The 23,863-nt window shown below is 38.3% G+C and overlaps 1 protein-coding gene across 3 annotated transcripts; it reads left to right on the forward strand.

Moving 5' to 3' along the window:
- Nucleotides 1–3,791: 3,791 nt before the first annotated feature.
- Nucleotides 3,792–22,174, forward strand: PNLIP (pancreatic lipase). 3 transcript variants are annotated; one of them, XM_035029799.1, is made up of 13 exons: nucleotides 3,792–3,837; nucleotides 5,224–5,378; nucleotides 6,435–6,450; nucleotides 10,581–10,690; nucleotides 12,647–12,781; nucleotides 13,754–13,865; nucleotides 15,074–15,193; nucleotides 15,310–15,429; nucleotides 15,925–16,043; nucleotides 18,201–18,330; nucleotides 20,036–20,144; nucleotides 20,729–20,893; nucleotides 22,111–22,174. In XM_035029799.1, the coding sequence occupies exons 1-13, from the start codon at nucleotides 3,792–3,794 to the stop codon at nucleotides 22,172–22,174; spliced, it is 1,401 nt and encodes a 466-aa protein (XP_034885690.1). The 3 variants fall into 3 exon arrangements, with proteins under 3 accessions (XP_034885690.1, XP_034885683.1, XP_034885698.1); XM_035029792.1 differs by lacking the exon at nucleotides 6,435–6,450 and having other exon boundaries at nucleotides 5,224–5,393; nucleotides 10,568–10,690; XM_035029807.1 differs by lacking the exon at nucleotides 6,435–6,450 and having other exon boundaries at nucleotides 10,568–10,690.
- The last annotated feature ends 1,689 nt before the right edge of the window (nucleotides 22,175–23,863 follow it).

Below are 23,863 nucleotides of genomic sequence, written 5' to 3' on the forward strand. Positions count from 1 at the left end.
TGTCTGGGAGCCCAGGCAATATTGAGTGAATTTTCATTAAACCTTGGGGTATTATGTGGCTTCAGATTGCTTGTAAAACAACAGTCACCATCAAGGACTAAATTGGAAAATGCCCATTAGAACTAAAATTCTACAAAAACAGAGTGAAGAATTTAGCAATTACTTTTTATAATTCAAGAACTAGCTGGAAAGGGGATTTTTTTTTTTTATGTGCTAGAAGCTTTACTGGGCTTTGATCTAGTTGTCCTGGGGAACCCTGATTTTATTTTATTTTCTTATTTTTTTTATTATGTCATGTTAGTCACCATACAGTACTTCATTAGTTTTTGATGTAGTGTTCCATGATTCAGTGTTTGTGTATAACACCCAGTGCTCATTGCAGTACATGCCCTCCTTAATACCCATCACTGGACTAGCCCATCCCCCACTCCCCTCCCCTCTAAAACCCTCAGTTTGTTTCCTGGAGTCCATAGTCTCTCATGGTTCGTATCCCCCTCTGACCCCCCCCCCCATTTTTCCCTTCTTTCTCCTAATGTCCTCCATGCTATTCCTTGTTCCACATATAAGTGAAACCATATGATAATTGACTTTCTCTGCTTGACTTATTTCACTTAGCATAATCTCCTCCAGTTCCATCCATGTCGATGCAAATGGTGGGTGTTCATCCCTTCTGATGGCTGAGTAATATTCCATTGTATATATGGACCACATCTTCTTTATCCACTCGTCTGTTGAAGGGCATCTCGGCTCCTTCCACAGTTTGGCTACGGTGGACCTTGCTGCAGAAAGGGGATTTTTAAAACCAAAAATTAGAAAAAAATCTGTCAAAGTATTAATATTATGCATGTATACCAATCAAATCTCATGGTAAAAGGTACAGTCAAGGATTCAATGCTTCGTACTGAACTGTTCTTAAAAGTAGGAGAAATCATTGTACAACAAAATAATCTCCCTTGGTTAAGTTAATGCTAGTTGTTATAACCCTGAAATATCAGTGGCTTAAAACAATAGGAACTTATTTCTTGCTCATGTAATTTCAAAATGGATGTTTGTGGTTCGTGGGTGGCTTTCCTCTAAACGGGGGAACCAAATTCCTCCCATCCTGTGGCTCGCCAGCTTCTATGCATGTCCTTCAAAGTCACTGTATTTGTCTACTTCAAGCCATGGAAGGTAAGGTACATGGAGGATCATGTGTGGGTTTTGTGAACAGGACTGGAACTAGTGCATATCTGTGCATTCGTGTCTCATTGCCCAGAAGTTGCTTAGGAGGCCCATCTTCCTGCAAAGATTGGGTAATAGAGTCTAGTGCTATTCCCTGTAGGAAGAGGCCAGCAATCTCTGCCACATACTCTAGAAGTTCCTAGATCATGTGTTAGTGATCTCAAGGAAGCAATATGGTTCATAAAATTTTACAAACCAGCTCAAGAGTTTAGCCAGATTGAATTTAAATGAAGAGCTGGTATGATAGACTGGTGATTATATACAATGCCTTCACGGTTTGGGAAATTGAATCTTCCCCAAACACCCTAAAAAATTTCAACCTATTTCAGTTCGTAAAATAATTCCCCCATGAACTCTATCTAGTCTCACTTTCAGAATTTGGTGATTGTTTGTCCTAACTCCATAACCTGTATTGAATAAAGGTGACCCAAATTATGGATTAAATTTTATACTATCTAAAATGCCAACCTGGAAATTTGGTGTGAATTATTTGGTAATTCACCAAGAATATAGTTTACTTCATAGTAAAACCCAGAGTTTGGCGCCCTCTTTTTTTTTTTTTCCAGTTTATTTGCTTGCTTGTTTTTAGTAAAAACAGGTTCAGAAAATTATAATTTTCTGTGTAGACAATTGTTCTGGAGCAATTATGCAAACTAAATTGCTTTTCGTATTCATTTCCTCAGTTTTTCATTCATCACATAGACATGTGTTAAGGACCTGCTTTGTACGAGATGGGCTCCACACTGAGGAGGGGCAACAATTCTCTTCCCAGAGGATTTCACCCTTCTCAAAGTTTGTGGCCAACAACTGATTGTGATGAGTGTCAAATGAAAGAAGTTCGAAAGAGAGGTGTTCTCAGAGGGGAGAAGGAAGCCAACTTAATCAGGGCTGGAGAAGAGTCCCTAAGGAAGGGATCAAATGCTGAGACAAGAAGGATTCGGTGGGGGTTTGGTTTGACTCCCACCCATGGAATCCCTTCCTGGTGTCTTCTGTCCTGATTTTAACATCTCCTTGCCCAACTTTTTTGAACTTCCCTCATACACAAATAATTTCATTGCTTTTTTTCTGTACCTATAAACTTTGTCAGGGAACTGAATTCTTCTTTGACCATTTTTGACCTGCAAACATGGCAATTTCATAGGATTCAACTTATATCTGTGATGGTATCAGGCTGAATGGCTCCAATCTCCTAAAATTATGGTATCCCATTACAGTGTCTTTAAAATGTATTTTAAGCAATCTATCCCCAACTGAAAACATTTCAGTTCTTTTCTATCAAATGCCTCTCTTTCAGATTATTTTTCCCGGACGATTTTTTTTTCCAAGTTGAATTTTATTTTTCTCTCTTATTCCTAATTTTATTTGAGGGTGAGGTCACCAATTCTACCTCTTTGCTCTTAGAAGTACCCCCAACTCCTTTTGTCAGTTCATTTATTCTTTTCTCCCTGTTATTGTTGAGAAATACACTAGTTCCATAGACTATCAAAATAAAATATCAACAACTTTCCTAAAAAGAATGAACCCTTTTGAAGAATGGTTTCTAATTTTATGCCTTTGAGGGTAAGGCAAGGTTATACGAAAACTGCTCAAGCTGGTAAGGTTTTAGTATTTGTTTTCTTTTTTTTTTTTTTTAAAGATTTTATTTATTTATTTGAGAGAGAGAGAATGAGAGACAGAGAGCACGAGAGGGAAGAGGGCAGAGGGAGAAGCAGACCCCCTGCTGAGCAGGGAGCCCGATGCGGGACTCGATCCCGGGACTCCAGGATCATGACCTGAGCAGAAGGCAGTCGCCTAACCAACTGAGCCACCCAGGCGCCCTAGTATTTGTTTTCAAGACTGCTGTTACCAAATCCGTGAAAACAATTTAGTTTCACACATATCCACACAGCAGCACAGAGAATTGTAAACTAAAAAAAAGCGGGGCAGACTAGAATCCTTCACTACAATGAAATTATGGTGATTCTGAGCATGATGTAGTCTCATCAGAAGAGAATAGTCTGTATGAATCCTCTTTTCTTTAAAGATTTTATTTACTTATTTGACAGAGAGAGACAGCGAGAGAGGGAACACAAGCAGAGGAAGTGGGAGAGGGAGAAGCAGGCCTCCCGCTGAGCAGGGAGCCCGATGCGGGGCTCGATCCCAGGACCCCGGGATCATGACCCCAGCCGAAGGCAGACACTTAACGACTGAGCCACGCAGGTGCCCCTGTATGAACCCTTTTCTCATCTTCCCACAAGTACTGTGGGAAACTTGACCTACTCTATCAATCTGAGTTTATTTATGATTAAAATTAGAAATGCACACTTGGAACGTCCTCTCTTTTCATGCCACTTTTCCATGGAACTTCTCAAAGAGATAAGGTTTACTTATAAAAGGACCTGGAAGGGCACTATCTGATTGTGTGTGGAACCTGACGGAACTGCCGCGGTGAGTCAGTAACATGTTTTCCAAGCCTAATTTACTAGAATTTATCAGTTTTCCCCCAGAGAAAGGTTTAACTGAGCTTGAGTTATGACAATTTTTTAAAAACATATTTAGTCAGACTCAACAATATTTTTTACTTTGTTTAGATGCTGCTAATCTGGGCACTATCGCTGCTTCTGGGAGCAGTAGTAGGTAAGAAAAGATATTTATGAAGTGCTGAAAGAGATTTCCTGTTCAGAAAGTTCATGATGGCTGAATTCAAGCCACTATGGCATAAGGAGTAGAGCAAAAAAGATGCATGATGGAGAGCACAGGCACTTGGAGTAAGGTTGCTAGATAAAATCTAAGATACTCAGGGCCCCTGGGTGGCTCAGTCGGTTAAGCATCTGCCTTCGGCTCAGGTCATGATCTCAGGGTCCTGGGATCGAGCCCCGCATCGGGCTCCCTGCTCCGCGGGAAGCCTGCTTCGCCCTCTCCCACTCCCCCTGCTTGTGTTCCCTCTCTCGTGCTGTCTCTCTCTGTCAAATAAATAAATAAATAAAATCTTTAAAAAAAAAAATAAGCTACTCAGTTTAATTTGAACTTCAGATAAACAAATATTTCAGATAATCAATGAATACATGACAAAATTATACCAAAAAGTATTCATTGTGTATCTGAAACTCACATTTGACTTTTATTTTCGTTTGCTAATCTAGCAACCCTGGCTTGGAATCAAGTGTGGAAGTTGAACCTTGTTTCCACCAGCCACAGGTGTATTACCCTGAGCAAAATTCTTAACCTCTCTGTGCTTCACTATCTTCATCTGTGAAATGGGCGTATAATACCACCCTTAATACAGGATAATTGTGAGACTTACATAAGACAAGTCATGTAAATCGTCTTGTGTGGCCCCTGGCACATAATAACTTTTGAGAATGCCACCCCCACAACAGCTGCTACTCCCACTCCTACTATTAATCTAGACTTTATCCTCCTGGACATCCCTTGCTTTGTGTTGTTCTTTCATAGGTTAACATTCAAGCATAGGGTTGTGTCAAACCATGGATTTTCTGTTTGATTATTCATGAGCAGCTTCTTCATCACGGGAATCCAGAATGCTCCTCAAACATAGGTCAGGGACCCAAATACTCAGCGAGGTAGAGATGTAAAGTTTTGGCATTTGCATGAAACTTAAGCTCTCTACCCAAAGCCCAACACCAGAAGATGGCTGCAAAGAATTGAAAACCTCACGCCTCTCTATTGAGGCCTGGGGACAAAAGGCTGCTCTTTTCTTGGGTACCAGTGGCCCAAGGAAGCCATCCGCATTGAGAAGCCAAACTGGGTCCCAGCATGGGACTGGACAGAGACACGAGGGGAGTCAGATGGTCGTACTTTTAGATATGAGGAGCAGGAGCCTGTCTTTAGCTGGGACGCTGAAGCTGTTTTGTGAGTGCATCTATAGGAAGATGTCTGGGGATGCAGAGGAAGTAAATATCCCATAAAATGTAATTTAACTCATATTTTGGCAGAGAGACTATTAAAAAAAGAGCATTCTGATTAAACTAACATCCTTGAAATGCTTCTGGGTGATTACAGGAAAAGAAATCTGCTTCCCAAGACTTGGCTGCTTTAGTGATGACTCCCCATGGGCAGGAATTGTGCAAAGACCCCTGAAAATACTGCCCTGGGTTCCAGAAGATGTCAATACCCGCTTCCTCCTATACACTAATGAGAACCCGGATAACTATCAAGTAAGAGAACTCATTGTTTTCAGAACTAAGTCCTATCCGTTTTATGTAATAAGAATACTAAATTTTTAAGTTTTCTGAAGAGAGCAAATTAGTGGAATTTTCATCTTTGTAGACTTTTGGGGCAGTGAGGTTAAGTATTATTTTATGTAACTTGTTTATAGAAGGTCCATTAACTTGATATTATTCTCTTTTTGTTTTAATTTAGATTCACTTTATTTTCTATTGAAGAATGACATAAAATATCGTATTAGTTTCAGGTGTACAACATAGTGATTGAATATATAAAACCATTATGAAATGGTCACCACAATAAGTCTAGTTACCATGTCACCATACAAAGTTGTTACAATATTATTGGCTATATTCCCTATGCTGTACATTACATCTTCCTGTCTTATTTATCTTATAACTGGAAGATTGTACCTCTTAATCCCCTTCACTTATTTCATCCATACCCCCACCTCCATCCTCTCTGGCTACCATTTCAGTTTGCTCTCTGTATCTATAAGTCTCGTTTTGTTTTGTTTATTCATTTGTTTTGTTTTTTAGATTCACATATAAGTAAAATCATATGGTATTTGTCCTATCTGACTTATTTCACTTAGCATAATACTCTCTAAGTACACCCATGTTGTCATGAATGGCAAGCTTTCATTCTTTTTTACGGCTGAGTAATATATATATATATATATGTATGTATTTTACACATCTTCTTTATTCATTCATCTATCAATGGACATTTAGGTTGCTTCCATATCTTGGCTATTTTAAATAATACTGCAATGAACATAGGGGTGCAAATTTCTATTAGCGTTTTCATTTTTTTCAGATAAATTAGCGTTTTCATTTTTTTCAGATAAAAACCTAGAAGTGGAATTGGTGGATCATATGGTAGTTCTATTTTTAATTTTTTGAGGAATATCCATTCCATTTTTTATTGGTGACTGCACCAATTTACATTCCCACCAACAGTGCATGAGGGTTCCCCTTTCTCCATATGCTCACCAACACTTGTTAATTCTTATTTTTGATAATAGCCATTCTGACAGGTGTGAGGTGATATCTCACTATGGTTTTGATTTGCATTTCCTGATGATGAGTGATGTTGAGCATCTTTTCATGTGCCTTCTGGCATTTGTATATCATTTTGGGAAAACGTCTAACAAGATCCTCCTCCCATTATTTTATCTGACTGTTTTTTTGATATTGAGTTTTATGTGTTCTTTATGTATTTTGGATGTTAACCTTTTATTAAATATATCATTGGCAAATATCTTCTGCCATTCGGTAGATTGCCTTTCATTTTTGTCAATGGTTTCCGTTGCTGTACAAAGGCTTTTTAGTTTTATGTAGTCCCATTTGTTTATTTTTGCTTTTGTTGTTCTTGTCTGAAAAACATTGCTAAGCAAAAAATATTGTTAAGACCAATGTCAAAGAATTTACAGCCTATGTTTTCTTCTAGAAGTTCTGTAGTTTCAGGCCTTACGTTTTGTCTTTACTGTTTTATTTTTGTATATGGTGTAAGAGAGTGTTCCAGTTTCATTCTTTTACTTGTGGCTGTCCAACACCATTTATTGAAAAGCCTGTCTTTGCCCCACTGTATATTCTTGCCTCCTTTATTGTAGATTAGTTAACCATATAAGTGTGGGTTTATTTCTGGGCTTTCTATTCTGTTCCATTGATCAATGTTTCTGTAGTTGTGCCAGTGCCATATTGTTTTGATTACTATAGCTTTGTAGTATAGTTCAAAATTGAGAGCATGCTACTTACAGCTTTGTTCTTTTTTTTCTTCAATCTTCAATATTGTTTTGGCTACTCAGGATCTTTGGTGGTTCCATACAAATTTTAGGATTATTGTTCTAGTTCTATGAAAAGTATCATTGATGTTTTTATAGGGATTGCATTGAATTTGTGTAGCATTGAATTGCTTTGGGTAGCATGAACATTTTAATAATATTAATTCTTCTAATCAATGAGCAAGGTAATCTTTTCATTTATTTGTGTTGCCTTCAATTTCTTTCATCAGTGTCATAGTTTTCAGAAGATAGGTCTTTCACTTCCTTGGTTAAATTTATTCCTAGGTATTTTATTCTTTTTGATGCAATTACAAATGAGATTATTTTCTTAATGTCTCTTTCTGCTAGTTCATTATTACTGTATAGAAATGCAACAGATTTCTGTGTATTGATTTTGTATCCTGCAACTTACTGAATTCATTTTTTAGTTCTAACAGTTTTTTAGTGGAGGCTTTAGGGTTTTCAATATATAGTATCCTGTCAGCTGCAAATAGCAACAGTTTTGTTTCCTCTTTTCCAATTTGGATGACTTTTATTTCGTTTTTCTTGCCTAACTGCTGTGGCTAGGATTTCCAATACTATGTTGAATAAAAGTAGAAAGAGTGGGCATCCTTGTTTTGTTCCAGATCTTAGAAAAATAAAAGCCTTCAGTTTTCACTGTTGAGTATGCTTTGAACTGTGGGTTTGTCATATACATCTTTTATTATGTTGAGGTACATCTCCTCTATGCCAATTTATTGAGGTTTTATCATAAGTGGATGTTGAATTTTGTCAAATGCTTTTTCTGCATCCATTGAGATGATCATATGATTTTTATTCTTCGTTCTGTTGATGGGGTATATCACACTGATTGATATGTGGATATTGAGCCATCCTTGGATCCCTGGAATAAATCCCACCTGACCATGATACATGATCCTTTTAATGTATTGTTGAATTCAGTTTGCTGGTATTTGTTGAAGATTTTTACATCTATGTTTATCAGGAATATTGGTCTGTAATATTTTTTGTAGTGCTTGTCTAGTTTTAGTATTAGAATAATACTAACCTCATAGAATGAGTTCAGAAGCATTCTTTCCTCTTCAGGTTTTTGGAATAGTTTGAGAAAGATAGGTGTTAAGTTTTCTTTAAATGTTTGGTAGAATTCACCTGTGAATCTCTCTGGTCCTGGACTTTTGTTTGCTGGGAGTATAATTACTGATTCAATCTCCTTACTAATAATCGATCTGTTCAGATTTTGTATTTCTTTCTGATTTAGTCTTGAAAGATCATATATTTCTAGGAATTTGTTCATTCTTTCTAGGTTGTCCAACTTGTTGGCATATCACAGTTAGTAGTAGTCTCCTATGATCCTTTGTATTCTGTGGTATCAGCTGTAACTTCTTTTTCATTTCTCATTTTACTTATTGGCCCTCCCTGTTTTTTTCTTAATGAGTCTGGCCAAAGGTTTATCAATTTTATTTACCTTTCAGAGAAATAGTTCTTAGTTTTATTGATATTTTCTATTGTTTTTTTAAGTCTCTATTGCATCTATTTCCACTCTGATCTTTATTATTTCCTTCCTTCTACTAACTTTGGGCTTTATTTATTCTTCTTTTTCTAGTTCCTTTAAGTATGAGGTTAGATTGTTTATTTGAGCTTTTTCTTATTTCTTGATGTGGGCCTGTATCACTGTAAACTTCCCTCTTAGAACTGCTTTTGCTGTGTCCCATAGTTTTTTTAACATTGCATTTACATTTTTATTTATCTCAAGATATTGATTTAACTACATCTTTGATTTCTTCCTTGACCCATTGGTTGTTTAATAGCATATAGTTTACTGTCCACATGTTTGTGTTTTTTCCACTTTTCTTCTTGTAGTTGATTTTTAGTTTCATACCAGAGTGGTCAGAAAATGTGTTTGATATGATTTCAATCTTCTTAACTCTATCAAGGCTTGTTTTGTGGCCTAACATTTGACTTATTCTGGAGAATGTCCATGTGCACTTGAAAAGAATGTGTATTCTGCTGTTTGGGGATAGAATATTCTGTAAATATATGTTAGTCCATCTGTTCTAATGTGTCATTTAAAACCACTCTTTCCTTATTGATTTTCTATTGGGAGATCTATCCATTGATGTAAACAGGGTGTTAAAGCTCCCTGCTATTATTGTATTATTGTCAATTTCTCCCTTTGCATCTATTAATATTTTTTTTTAAGATTTTATTTATTTATTTGAGACAGAGAGAATGAGAGAGAGAGAGAGCACATGAGAGAGGGGAGGGTCAGAGGGAGAAGCAGACTCCCTGCCGAGCAGGGAGCCCGATGCGGGACTTGATCCAGGGACTCCAGGATCATGACCTGAGCCAAAGGCAGTCGCTTAACCAACTGAGCCACCCAGGCGCCCTGCATCTATTAATATTTGTTTTATATAACTAGGTGTTTCTATGTTGAGTGCATAAATATTTACAAGTGTTATATCTTGTTATTGGATAGATCCTTTATCTTTATGTAAAGTCCTTCTTTGTTTCTTATTATAGCCTTTGTTTTAGAGTCTATTTTGTCTGATATGAGTATTGCTACTCCAGCTTTCTTTTTGTTTCTATTTACTTAAAATATCTTCTTCCAGGGGCACCTGGGTGGCTTATTTGTTAAGCATCTGCCTTTGGCTCGGGTCATGATCCTAGGGTCCTGGGATCAAGCCCTGCATCGGGATCCCTGCTCCATGGGAAGCCTGTTTTTCCCTCTCCCACACCCTCTGCTTGTGTTCCCTCTCTTGCTGTCTCTCTCTCTGTCAAAAAATAAATAAAAAATCTTTAAAAAATAAATAAATAAAATAAAGTATCTTTTTCCATCCCTTCATTTTTACTCTACATGTGTCTTTAGATCTGAAATGATCTAAAATGATCCAGTAGACAGCATATAGATTGGTCTTGTTTTTTTAATCCATTCAGCTACCCACTGTCTTGATTGGAACTTAATATCATTTTTATCCTACCTCTATGTTGCCATTTAATAAACATTCTGAATATAGTTATATATAATATATGTATACATATATATAAACTCTCCCAATATTATATATAATCTCCCAACATTATATATGTGTGTATGTGTGTGTATACAATTTACATACACACACACACACACACACAAAACCTTCCATTGTTTGGAGACAAGACCCCCTACATCAATATTATAGCAGAAATTTATCCTGAGTAGAGCAACTGCAGAAATGTTATGATGTCTGAAACTTGATGATCACAAATAGCTTGCCTGTAATAGGAGAATCCTTATTCACAAGGATCTCAAGTCTTGATGGTGTTCTCCTACCTGCCATCTCCCTCCATGTACAAATGGTTCTATTGGACATATGAGAAACTTGACATTAAACACTTTTCTTCCCAAAATAGGAACTTATTGCAGATCCGTCAACTATCACAAGCTCCAATTTCAGAACAGATAGAAAAACCCGCTTTATTATTCATGGATTCATAGACAAGGGAGAAGAAAACTGGTTGGCCAATATATGCAAGGTGAGACATGGTAATCAATTAAGGGAAGGTTGTTTCCAGAGTGATGATTAACGATGGGGAAGGCACAGGCTGCAACCAATCAGGACAAATGCCAGCCACCATGACACCGGAGGATCACCTGACTCTCCTGGGGTTTCACAGGGAGGTCCAAGAGGTGGTAGGGTGTGCAGGGGACCTGGGACAGTCAGGGCAGCAAGATTGGCAAGCATTTGGCGGCTCTAGGTAGTGGTTATTTAATAACTAATGCAGAGATATTTCAAAATTTTAATAACAGATGTTGCCATACTGATGCAGTATTAGTTGTGTTTTCAATAACATTTAATTTTTTCAATAGGTCTTAAGTTCTATGTGAAGAACTAAGATAACTTACTTTGCCCAAATTGTTTTCCTCTGATTTTCACTTGCTACTCTTTGATCTCCTATGGTAACAATATCTAGGGAAACTGTGTAGGTTTTCATTTTCGACTTCTCTTGTTTCAACCATAGTGATCTAATTTTCTTTAATTTGCCTTTGGCTATGTGCCCCATGGTAATGAAGAATTAAAAGACAGAAAATAGAACATATTTTCCTAGCAACTGCTAGTGCTTGAGAACATTATCCTTGATTCATCTATTCACCAAGCGTTAGTGGCCCGCATAGCACACAGATGCAGTCATTCCTTCAGAGGTCAAAAAAACAAGACACAAAGGTCCTCCTAAACACTTTTAATTTCAGACCTGTCTATGACTCAAGCCAAAGGCTGGATTGAATCGACTCTAGAGACTATCCACTGATTCTGAAGACAGCCAAAATAAATAGGCTTAACTTCACAAGTTTAAAAATAATTAGCAAAACCCTAACTTATCTTCTAAAATATTCTAAGCTGATGATTATTAAGGGGAGGGTAGGAATAGATTTTTATAGAACAAGGAAGGAAAAAGACAAAGTGGTTCTTAGGTCAAAGGGAATGTAAATTTTTAGATATGTATACACAATTTATTTCTGAAATCCCCAAACCAGATTTGTTTTTCTTGCATGATTTGGCTTTGACAACATGGTTGCTTTATGACAGAGAAACAAATGGATTAACCTAGGTTAAAGGTCCTAGACTCTAGTACTGACTCTATCCTTAGCTAACCATGACATTAGCAAATCACTTTCCCTTTTTGGAGATTTCTATCTGTAAAGTAAAAGACTTGGAGATGATTTCTAAGATTGCTTCATTCTTCTAAAAGTTTTCTTGGAAAAAAGGTGAGGATATGCATAAACATACACACACCCAAACAAACAAAATTCCTGCCAGATCTAACATTCATGAATCTATCACTGACCTGCATCAAACAAAGCTTCCAGTACATATCTGGTAGGTTATGCTTTTATGTGAAGTAACTCATCAGTAATGTACAATAAAATATGTTCTTCCAAAAACATTGATTAGTCTTTCCATCATGGAAAAGCTTACCCGTTTACCTCCAGTATATTTATTTAAGGAAGTCCTAACATAGCCTTTCATTTATTCATTTATCCAATAAATATTTATTGAACACCTACTATGTGCCAAGAACACTTTGAGGCACTGTGGATACAGCAGTGAACAAAACAAACAAGGTCCTGGGGTGCACTCTGGTATGGGACAATGTAGGACATTGATTTTAATGATGCTTTAATGAGACAATCCACTGTATCCCATTTTATACATCTCTCCCTGCAACAAACGTCTATGCATCTGTTTCAGTAGGTATCTCAAGAATCCAGTTCCCATTATGGCCAAACCCTCAATTTGGAGCCAGAGTTAAACTTTAAAAGGAATTTCATATCCATAACAGACTAGAAGTTTTGTTCATTGTTGTAGGGTTAAAAATAAGCTTGATATTTTATAGGTCATGGAGGAAATTTATCCTCGTTCTCAAATGTGCTAATGATCAATTAATAAATATCCCGAATTCTTTACCTATTTATTGTGTCTGTTCCATCAGAACCTGTTTACAGTGGAAAGTGTGAACTGCATCTGTGTGGATTGGAAAGGGGGCTCCCGAACCGGTTACACACAAGCGTCACAGAACATCCGGATTGTCGGGGCAGAAGTGGCATATTTTGTTGAGGTTCTTCAGGTAACTACCTCTAGGTTGTATAAAAGTCCATGTCCATTGCTCTCTAGATTCTCTTTTAAAATAATTGCTGTAGGTATGATAATTGCTAAAGACATTCCTCTACTGAGATTTGGCTTTCCCTGTGGTTGAAAAGAAAAATGCAAAATCAATCAATCAATCAATCAATCTAGATTTGGGCTTCATCAATATGCTCTTTAAGTCAAAACACTAGTTTTTTTAAGTGATGTTACTCAAGCAACCAGGTAGGTTGTTTCTACTGAATTCCATCAGTATTCCTTTAATTTTGCCATCTATTACAACAAGTTGGTGTGATAATGTCAGCCTCAGGACGAAAACTACCCTGTTTTTGTTTTTGTTTTTAATTTTTTTAACAGAAGCACAATGACACCAAGCTAACCTGCTTTGGTAACTAAAACCTTAAAAAAATGTTAAACAGGAATGTGCTTACATAATTGCTTTCTTTTTTTTTTTTTAAGATTTTATTTCTTTATTTGACAGAGAGAGAGACACAGTGAGAAAGGGAACACAAGCAGGGGGAGTGGGAGAGGGAGAAGCAGGCTTCCCGCGGAGCAGGGAGCCCGATGCGGGGCTCGATCCCAGGACCCTGGGATCATGACCTGAGCCGAAGGCAGACGCTTAACGACTGAGCCACCCAGGCGCCCCTACATAATTTCTTTCATTATTATCTGCTAACCCATACATTTGCTTCACCACCTCTGGGTAACAATTCTTCATACACAGCAAGGGTTCCTCTACATAGTAAAACAACAAAAGAGGGCCCAGCTTCCACCAGCTTAAACATTAGACCATTGCCATTTTCTATGATAACTGAAAAAAAAAGTCATGAAAATCAGTTGCTTTGAAGGGACAGCATATCTTCTTAAAACTCACGTTTTGCGAGGATCTCCTTCTATGGCCATCTTGAAGTTCACAATGTTAGAAAACATTCTGAAGAACTTTTCTTTCCAACAGTCAGCATTTGAGTACTCACTTTCTGATGTCCACATCATTGGCCACAGCCTGGGCTCACATGCAGCTGGGGAGGCAGGAAGGAGGACCAATGGGACTGTTGGACGAATCACAGGTTGGTCAAAACAGTAAACACAGAAAATTTGGACTCAGTGTAGCCTAAATGGGGTCTAAAAGGATGGAAATTTGGCATTTTCTGAATTGGGCCACATGATCAGAAATCAGTATGTTCTGAGGTTTTACGAATTTTTTGCTGATATTGATCTTTGGCCTACAGAGCTCTGTTTAACATATATATATGTTAACATATATATAAATATTGCATGTGACTAAAATTTTAATTAAGAACATCAGGAGGTCTATTTTCCCGTTGCCAGGCATTCACAAAGGACAAGTTTCATGAATAGAATAAATAGCATAAATAACAGAATAAATAATAAATAGAATTAAACCCAAGGAACTCAAAAATGCATAATTAATTATATTCTGCTTCAGTAGCAATTGATAATTAGCCCAATCCTCACTGACCACAAGCCAAGAGTTGCAGGGGACAGGTGGTCAGGCCAGGCTAACCAATTCTGCATGCTTTGGTTAGATTAAAAAAATAGCATTTCACAAATCTTAAGACTGGATGCATTTGGCCAATGGGGTCACATGCTGTACACTCAGGCCTTAAAACAACATTGCAACTTTACACGAAAGACTTTGCTACCCTGGATCTGAGAGGTGACTATTTTAGGGAGCAACCACATTCCTCTTCCATCATCCTACTCTGTCTCTGACCTTCTGATTCTCTTTTTGATACTTTGGATAAACTGGTCACATTTGGGTTGGTGGGGGCATCTGGATGTCTAGCATTAATTTGCTGGAGAGAACATTCTTTCTCATAATCCGTGAATGTTTACAAGGGCCTGCTCAGCCAGGCACTCTGCAAAGCTTTGGTCCTGGTGACTGTGAAAACCAAAGTCCTTGCCCTCACAGGATTTTACCGTAGAATGGGGACTCTTTTATCCCGACCAGCTTTTAGGAGTCTCCCAGAATCTGTCTCTTTCCTTATAACTGCTGTTAGTGGCCAGGATTGTCCCAGGGGCTACACATCCATACGTAGAGCCAAATTCCATGGTTTGAGGAAAATTCACTACAATGCAAATAGAAAATTAGACACAGAAAATGTAAAAAAATGATAAGGTCTGGAAAAACTAGCTTATCTCTTTCTAGGCATAAGTCATGGTTCCCGCCAATGCTTGCACTTGGGTAGGTAATTAATGAAAAAGGTCAATGTGAATGTACAATGATATTAACATGACATTCTATTTACTTTAGGGTTGGATCCAGCTGAACCTTGCTTTGAGGGCACGCCCGAATTAGTCCGATTGGACCCCAGTGATGCCCAGTTTGTGGATGTAATTCACACAGACACTGCCCCTATAATTCCCAACTTGGGTGAGTTCTTCAATTCCTCTTCTGCGAGTATTTTTTGAGTCCATATATTAGAGTGTTTTAGAGTGTTTTGAGTCTATACATCAACATCAACTTTCTCATATTTTAATATTCCTCAGGGTTTGGATTGAGTCAAACTGTAGGCCACCTAGATTTCTTTCCAAATGGAGGAAAACAAATGCCGGGATGTCAGAAGAACATTCTCTCTCAGATTGTTGACATAGATGGGATCTGGGAAGGTAAAACCATTATGTACATGAAGAGATTTTCTTAGGGGAAAATTTGTGTTTCATTTTTTGCTAAACTTGCTGAATATTTGGGTACAGGTCTCACATTTTCTACAACAAAGGACTTTTAACCCAAAATATAGACTTTTCACTGGGGAAAGTAGGCCTGAGGAGACTGTAGAAAGAAAATGTATTTGTAGTCAACTTTCCAAGGATCTAATTTGGGGAATGGATTACTAAGTTGTACTTATATCCATATGGACCAATCTCTTCCTTCTAAAGTTATTTTTCCATTTAATTTAGCAATGGCATTACTATTAAAATCTTAAATGGTATTTCACTTGTAACTGCATCACAAATCATAAATACACTTCAGAGATGATTTTGTTCTGTGACCACCACGAGTTCACACTAATTAGAAAAATCTATTCAACAACCATGTTCTAATTATGACATTAACTTGGAAAAATAAAACCTGTTGCTGATGTGTACTGTCTGATTTCAAAGGGACTCGTGACTTTGTGGCCTGTAATCACTTAAGAAGCTACAAATATTACGCTGATAGCATCCTCAACCCTGATGGCTTTGCTGGATTCCCTTGTGCCTCTTACAATGCTTTCACTGCAGTAAGTAGACTCCACTTTGTACCTAAAGAATTTTGTGACCATCACTTCTCATGATGGGTGTAGTTCACTATACATGACATGCATTCAGCAAAAGTCACTACATGATTGCCACATTATTTATACTTTTAATTATACATATTTTTATTTTTTAATTGAAGCATAGTTGACATACGTATTTATCGTAATAGTGATGAGGCATTGGAGAACTTTAGAGAAATGGGCTTGTATACTAAGATGTCCCATGTCTACCTTGTTCTCTATCACTTCAGTATGTATCGCGAATGTTCAAACTTGTTTTAGAAATAATGATAACTAAAAAAAAAAAGTCTATGAAATCTAAGCTATGGCTACAGGATGCTGATAAATATGGAAAACTTGTCTTAAATACTGAACCTATAAAACTATATCATCATGTGCATGTGGATATTTCTGTGCAATCTCATAATTGCCAAGTTTTTGTCTGTTTGCTTGCTTGGTTTTGAGTTTTCATCTTGTTTGGTATTCACTAGGTATCTGGGTTAGGATCCTTAAAGGTGATCTTGAAAATGATATATCTATTGCCTATTAATTTCTATTGCTCTTCCTTTCACTATAATTTTTTTCAAATAAAAATATACAACCTATGTCATTTAATAAATAAAATTTTAAGTAACATACCAGGTGAAGTCATAATTATCAAGAGGTATAACTTAGTGCTAAAGAGAATCTGAAACCTGATTTCACCATTAAATGGTTGAATGATTTGGACAAAATATTTAACCTCATTCTAAGGCAGTTTTTTCATTTCTAGATGTAAATAATAACGGTAGACTCCATTGGTTTGGCAGGAGGATTTAATGAGATGATATGTTTTAGTTCCTTAGCTCAGAATCTAAATGTAATAAGTAGCATTCAACAACTGTTGGCTATATGTGTGGGCAGGGGGGATGCATAGTTTATTCACAGTACAGCTTGTGTACAAACAAGATCACCATCCCTTTTCTTTGGTTTAACTTTATTTTTATTGTGCTTCCAAATCCCCAATCTCTAGGTAATGGGGAAAATAAGCGAAGAAGCTTTAGGTTTCATTCAGTTAAAATTTAGTCTGATTCAGTAATATAAACAGTCCTTTTAGGTGATGCTCAGACACTTTGATAAGAAAAAGTTCTCAGTTTTGCATATTTCTCAGCCTTTGGACCCCTTCATCCTCTTCTCTCCAAGCTGGTATTGGACACAGTGATCATGAGGTGGTGGTCAGTGTGTGCGTAGGGCAGAGGGGAGGACTTGAGGGTCTGCGTTATTGATGGATGTGCTGCTGGTGTCTGCAGATAATGTCTAGGCACATCTACTCTTCTGGCTTGGCCAACTTCCCCATATAGCTCTGGCCATTTCTCTCTGACTGGCTCAGTCTCTCCTTAGCTTTTGCTGGATGCAGACCCTGAGACTTGGCCCAGTCCCCCTCTGGTTCATTGATCCAAAAGTCTGCCCCTTGCCTCTAATATGGAGCAGGATTGCCCCACTCTGTTTCTCCCTCTTCCTCTCTTCTTCCCATAATTCCTCCCCAGAAGGAGGACATTTTCCTAAGTGATATATATATATATATATATATATATATATATATATATATATATATTCTCCACACCAACCACACAGCTAAGACTTAAGGACCACTTGGGGCATTATCTGTTCACATTGGGAGAATTCTGAGATCTGACTCCTTCAGACCTTAATATGCTAAAGCGGGAGCTAAAAAATTTGAGAAAAACCTGACTCTTAATGGGTCCTATTTTGCATATCAGAGCTGATTATCACCCCTTGCTCTTTCTTTTGCAATCTTTCTAAAAAAAAAAAAAAAAAATTCTAACCACCTGTAGGCAAATGGATGTCTTGAGTAACTTAAGAGGCAAAATAGACAAGATGAAAATATATGTGTAAATATATATTTAAATTCTCTTTTTGTGTGATTTTTATATTTTTGTTCATATTGTGTTTTTTCACAGTCAAATTTATCATCGTAACTAATGAAAGGCATTTTTCACCTTTCCTGAAACATTATGAAAGTCGTCTTTTGCCATCATGACAGAATTGGCTTTAGAATATTTGAACTGCTGCAACAGGTGGAAAAAGATGACGTGCTATTAAGAGTGTCCTCATTCATCATTTGTTAATTTCCCCTAGAACAAGTGCTTCCCCTGCCCAAGCGAAGGCTGCCCACAGATGGGTCATTACGCTGACAGATTTCCTGGAAAAACAAATGCAGTGAACCAGATATTTTATCTAAACACTGGTGATGTCAGCAATTTTGCCCGTAAGTCTCTATTATATTTGCCTTAAATTCATAATGCTATGTATTTTATCATGTTCAGTGAAAATGTGTGAAATTGCTCTTCTGTACAAAAGTTGTAAATACTCCTTCCCAACATGGAAAATTTTTCAAAAGCCATCGTGCTCAATGTAACTCTGGCTAATTGGAGTAACAGAGCAGAATTTGGGGGTCTGAACTGACAATGATAGAAAAATTAATCTCTCCGGAATTCAGGAGGTTTCTTCTGCTCTAGAGTCTTCCAATTCAGTCAGAAGTTTCACTAAAGCAAAATTCTGAGGTTTTGTACAAGCAGAAAAGTAATCCAGGAGAGAGATGGCAGAGGTTGTGGGAATGGTAGGGAGTTGACAGATTTAAGAGCTGTTTAGGGCGGTAGACTCCATGGGTGATAAGAATTAGAGGGTGCAGGGATGATGAGGCATGTTCCATCCTGGGTCAGAGGAAGAAAACTATTTAGACTGGAGTGATAGTGGGGTCAGTGGGGTTGGTCGCATTGTAAAAACTAAAGCCAGGTTTTATTCCCTCCTCAGTTTGGCCCAGGCTAGCTCTAAATGGCATAAACTGCTAGTTAACTATTGATTAGTACCACAAAGTGGTTACCATAACTTAATACATTCCAAAGGCAAAGTAAAGCTGAATTATAGAATTTTTTTTTTGAAGATTTTTTTTTTATTTATTTATTTGAGACAGAGAGAATGAGAGAGACAAAGAGCACATGAGAGGGGGGAGGGTCAGAGGGAGAAGCAGGCTCCCTGCCAAGCAGGGAGCCCGATGCGGGACTCGATCCTGGGACTCCAGGATCATGACCTGAGCCGAAGGCAGTTGCTTAAACAACTGAGCCACCCAGGCGCCCCAGAATTTTTTTAAATAAATGTAGACAGTTTAGACAAAAAGACAACAGGACTCTAAAATGTGATGACCTATGAAAATAGTAAATTGAGGGTATACGCTTGGGTGGCTGAGTCAGTTAAGCATTTGACTTCGGTCATGATCTCGGGGTCCTGGGATCAAGCCCTACCTCAGGCTCCCTGCTCAGCAGGGAGTCTGCTTGTCCCTCTGTCCCTTCCCCCACTTATGCTCTTTCTCTCTCTAAATTAAATAAATAAAATCTTTTAAAAAAGAAAATAGTAAATTGATGAAAATGTCATACTCTACCCTTTTCTTTTCTTTTTTTTTTTAGATTTTATTTATTTATTTCATTTTAGAGAGAGAGAGTGCACAAGCCCAGGAGGGGCAGAGGCAGAGGGAGAGAATCCCTAAGCAGACTCCACACTGAGCACAGAGCCAGACACAGGGCTTGATCTCACGACCATGAGATCATGACCTGGGCCAAAACCAAGAGTTGAAGGCTTAACCAACTAGGCCACCCTGGTGCCCCTTTCCTACTTTCTTTTAAGATAAAGTTCTTATAATATTCAAAAATAAATTGTTGGGTTAAAGAAATTGAAAGCAAAATATATGACTTATATATATGACTTGACATCTATTGACTTTGGAAAGATTCTCTGCTCGTCCCCTGGCCCCACGCCTATCTTCTGAACATTTAGATAAAGTAGACTATTTGATTAGAAGAACAACAATCCTATATATAAATTACTCAAAATTCAGCAGCAGTGGCATCCAATTTAGCCTGTTTTTAGCAAGTCTTCTCTACAAGTTGACAGTTTGCAAATCTCTTCCCCCTGTGCAGGTTGGAGGTATAAGGTAGCTGTCACACTGTCTGGGAAGAAGGTTACAGGACACGTGCTAGTTTCTTTGTTTGGAAATAAAGGAAATTCTAAACAGTATGAAATTTTCAGGTGAGCAAAATACTACCCTACACTTCTTAAATGTTGGAATCCTTTGCATATATAATGCATGTTATGACATAAGCGTTTATTCATAACTATATGGGAGTACAATACCATCACATGTCATTCCAAGGAAGAGATCGTTTTATCTTGCACCTTAGTACATTTCAGAATTCTGTTCCTGAATTTTTTCTCTGCTATTTCCTGAGAAAACCACTGATGTTTGTTTTGATGCATGGCATCTGATTTCTAATCAGTAAATAATCATTTTGCCCAGAAAACAACAGGGAAAAGATGATATGATGATGTCATCATTTATTAAGTTGTGGGAGGCTTATGACTAAAACATATTTCAAGTTTTATTAAAGTAAGGATGACTTTAAAGTCATATGAGTTCTTGTTGGCAAATGACCTGCCACTGAGTTGGCACACATGTCTGCATTTATTTAATACATTAATTATTTAATACATTAGAATGGCAAATGTACTGTCAATCATCTTACTAGAGGTGCATCGTAAGCTCGTTTTAGAAACATATATGTATATATTTTTGTATGTTCACGTATATTTTCATTAACTTCTCAACTCCCAAGGGGCACTCTCCGTCCAGGCAGCACCCATTCCAATGAATTTGACTCTAATGTGGATGTTGGAGATTTGCAGAGGGTCAAATTTATTTGGTACAACCATGTGATCAACCCAACTCGACCCAGAGTGGGAGCATCCGAGATCATGGTGGAAAGAAACGATGGAAAAGTGTAAGTAATAAAAATCCAAAGAGATTTGCAATACTGAATCACCCATGCTATTCCCACTGCAAGTCTACTTCAGGTTCAACTCTCTGACAGTGGTTCTCCTAAGCCATGGTCACGATGGCTTCCTAGTACCTTCTGTTTCTTTAAAAAAGAGCAGAACTTTCAGGGAATAACTTTGAGAGATCTGTAGATGAGTATGGGTCATTTGATGAAAGTAAAGTGTTAATTGAGAATCTGGCTTCGTGACCCTAAGGTGAAAAGAGTGATTTCATTCAGCAGCTGGGCCTTGTGTCGTCTGTCTGACCGCAGGTCACTGGTTGCCTGGAGGGAGGGGAGATGGGAAAGGTCAAGAAGGAGAGATTACGAAGGAACAGGAGAGTAATTTGGGGTGATGGGTATGTTTACTCTCTTGACGGTGGTGGTGGGATGGAGGTACTATTCTTGTCTCCATTAGAGATAATTAAATGAAAGCTTGGTGCTATAATTCATAGGTAAGAAACTGGACTCCAGCAAGTTCTTAACTACTACAAAACAAATTAATTCACCTTCATTCATATATAGATCATGTGTGCCCTTCATTTCTTGTGTCCTTTATCAGTAGTAGTGTTTAACGTTTAATGTTCTATTTGCGCATCTGCCAGCCATCAGACCACAGGGAGGGAAATGAAGATGAAAAGAAAAGAGCACCTTCTGAGCACCTTTTATGTGCCAGGCACTTTGCATATGCTTATATATGTTATTAAAGAAAATTAGCTCCCAAGCAAACTAAGTTTTGTTCAGTCTTAATGAGTAATGCTAGTCATTTCAATTCCATTATTGAATTAAGTAAGAGTGCCTAATGAATGAACCACCAGGACCTCAGAAATTTCCCTCGGGCTGGTTTTTTATCATGCTGCTGACCCTACTCTTCCTCAGTTGCATTGATTGACAATGCGCCAAGTGCTTAGTAGGTGCTTTAGGATATGACAAATGAACGCTCCCTGTCCTTAGAGGCGTCCAGTGACACTTCCTCAATCAGCTATTGCAAAGCTATGAAAGAACAATGGAAAGGAGAATGCAGTCCTTTATACAGAAGAGGTTTGTGTTCCCTTGACCAACGTCTGGTCTCGGGCACAGGGAGTGGTTCTCACTCAGACTGGGGAGAAGAGAGGCTGTTTTTATGCTCAAAGCACCAGCAGTGCACGAGGAAAAGCTGACTTTCTGTTGTTTTCTCTCTGCAGGTTCAACTTCTGTAATCAAGAAACTGTAAGGGAAGATATTCTGCTCACTCTTACTCCATGTTAGGAGTCACTGACATGTGACCACTGCATATCTTACTGCTAATAAAATCTAGTAGTGAAGCAATCCATTCCTTGGTTATCAAGTCCTTTTTCTCCATGGCTCTTTTGGATAACGTGGTTAAAATCCAAAATTTGGAGTTGGTCTGAAGAACCACAAATGACTGATGAAGTTTGCTACATATTACGTGGCATTTGAGGTTGAGAAAATTGTTTCCTTGGCACTGACATTATGCCCATTGCTAATCTTACTGATGTCCTCCAGATCAGTTAAGGCAGACTTCCAGATCCAAGATGACCTGCTCCTGGGGTGCACACATGGCAAGTGCGAACCTTTGCCACTTTCCCATACTCTTTACGGTCTGTGTCTCCTCCTAATCAGACATCTCAGGAAAGAGGACACATAAGGAGACAAGGACAGAGCAGATCCAATGCTTCCTGACCTGTCTCCCTGCTCCCAGTAGGGTCCCCTCGAGCCTCTCTCCTCTCTGCAGCCTTTTTAATCTTTCTAAAGCCCAAATCCAAGATCCTCCCCACGGTCCCCAGGAAAGAATCCACATCCTTCAGTGAACCTTTCAAGGCCCTCTTACCTAATTTTGAACTGAGGACTCTAGCATCATCTCTCACCACATTCCGTCTAAAAATCTACATGCTAGCACTGCCCCCAAAAGGGCCCTGACCTCAGATATTGCTAGAACTTTGCACAAACTCTTCCACTCCCTAGGATGTTCTTTCTCTTGTCTTCCTGCCTGTTGAACTCCTCCTGGTTCTTAAATCTGTGTGTAGACATCATTTCTTGCAGGAAGCTGTTCTTCACCTCCATTTCCACAGCCCCTAAGACTGGATGAAAGGCGCCTCCACTGCATTACTGCTGCACCCAGAACTTCCTCCATCTCAGAACTTCTTTCTGTAGGTCGGAATTGCTTGTTTACTTGTCTGGATATCTCTCCTTAAGGGGTTTACGAGTTGTATCTGGCTGGCAAATGCCTGGCATGTAGCAGGAGACCAAATAAATATCTTTTCAACGACCATCTCACTAATGGAAAGAATGCATGACTTCACTAGAGTCAGGTCTTTAAAATTAGGTCATGTCCCATCACTAATATCCTAAAAGAGAAAGAGCCATCTGTGCTAGGTCTTGAAAGGTGGGTGGAGATTTGCCAAGAGGACATGGCAGGAAGGGCACTCCAGAAAGAGGGAACAGCACAGGCAAAGCCACAGAGATGCGAAAATGTTTTTCATTCCGCGTTTCACCAAAGTATATGCAAGTTGATCAGTGCATGAAGATGTTCTGAGCACCATTAATCTGTATTAATCAGGATGCTTCCACATAAACCGAAAGCTCTAATTCAAACTGGCTTAAACAACAAGGGATGTACTGGTTCACATGATTAGAAGGTCCAGAAGTGGGGAAGCTTCAGGTTTTGTTGATTCAACAACTTGATGACCTCTTCAAGAGCCACTCTTTTCCTGCTTCCATACTTTCTTGTCTATGGTGTTTAATGGTTTTATACCAAGGCTGGCTCCTCTCCCAATTAAAGAAGGGCTATCTACCACAATTAAGACTATCCAGACCTTCTCTTTCACATTCAGTAAGAGACAAAAGGTGTATTTCCCTCCCCATCTTCCCAAACAAAACCCATGAGACTCACTCTGATTGGCCTGTGGCCTGAGAAATGGAATGTGCCCATTGGCT

The sequence above is a fragment of the Mirounga leonina genome, unplaced genomic scaffold (genome assembly GCF_011800145.1).
Source record: "Mirounga leonina isolate KUSES-001 unplaced genomic scaffold, KU_Mleo_1.0 Mir_114, whole genome shotgun sequence".
Classification (NCBI taxonomy): domain Eukaryota; kingdom Metazoa; phylum Chordata; class Mammalia; order Carnivora; family Phocidae; genus Mirounga; species Mirounga leonina.

What these genes read in the sequence shown, in the direction of transcription:
- PNLIP (XM_035029792.1), top strand. Translation starts at nt 3,792, where the DNA reads ATGCTGCTAATCTGGGCACTATCGCTGCTTCTGGGAGCAGTAGTAG. An exon ending in CATAGATGGGATCTGGGAAG is followed by an intron (nt 15,430 to 15,924) that starts GTAAAACCATTA and finishes CTGATTTCAAAG; the next exon opens with GGACTCGTGACTTTGTGGCC. An exon ending in CTTACAATGCTTTCACTGCA is followed by an intron (nt 16,044 to 18,200) that starts GTAAGTAGACTC and finishes AATTTCCCCTAG; the next exon opens with AACAAGTGCTTCCCCTGCCC.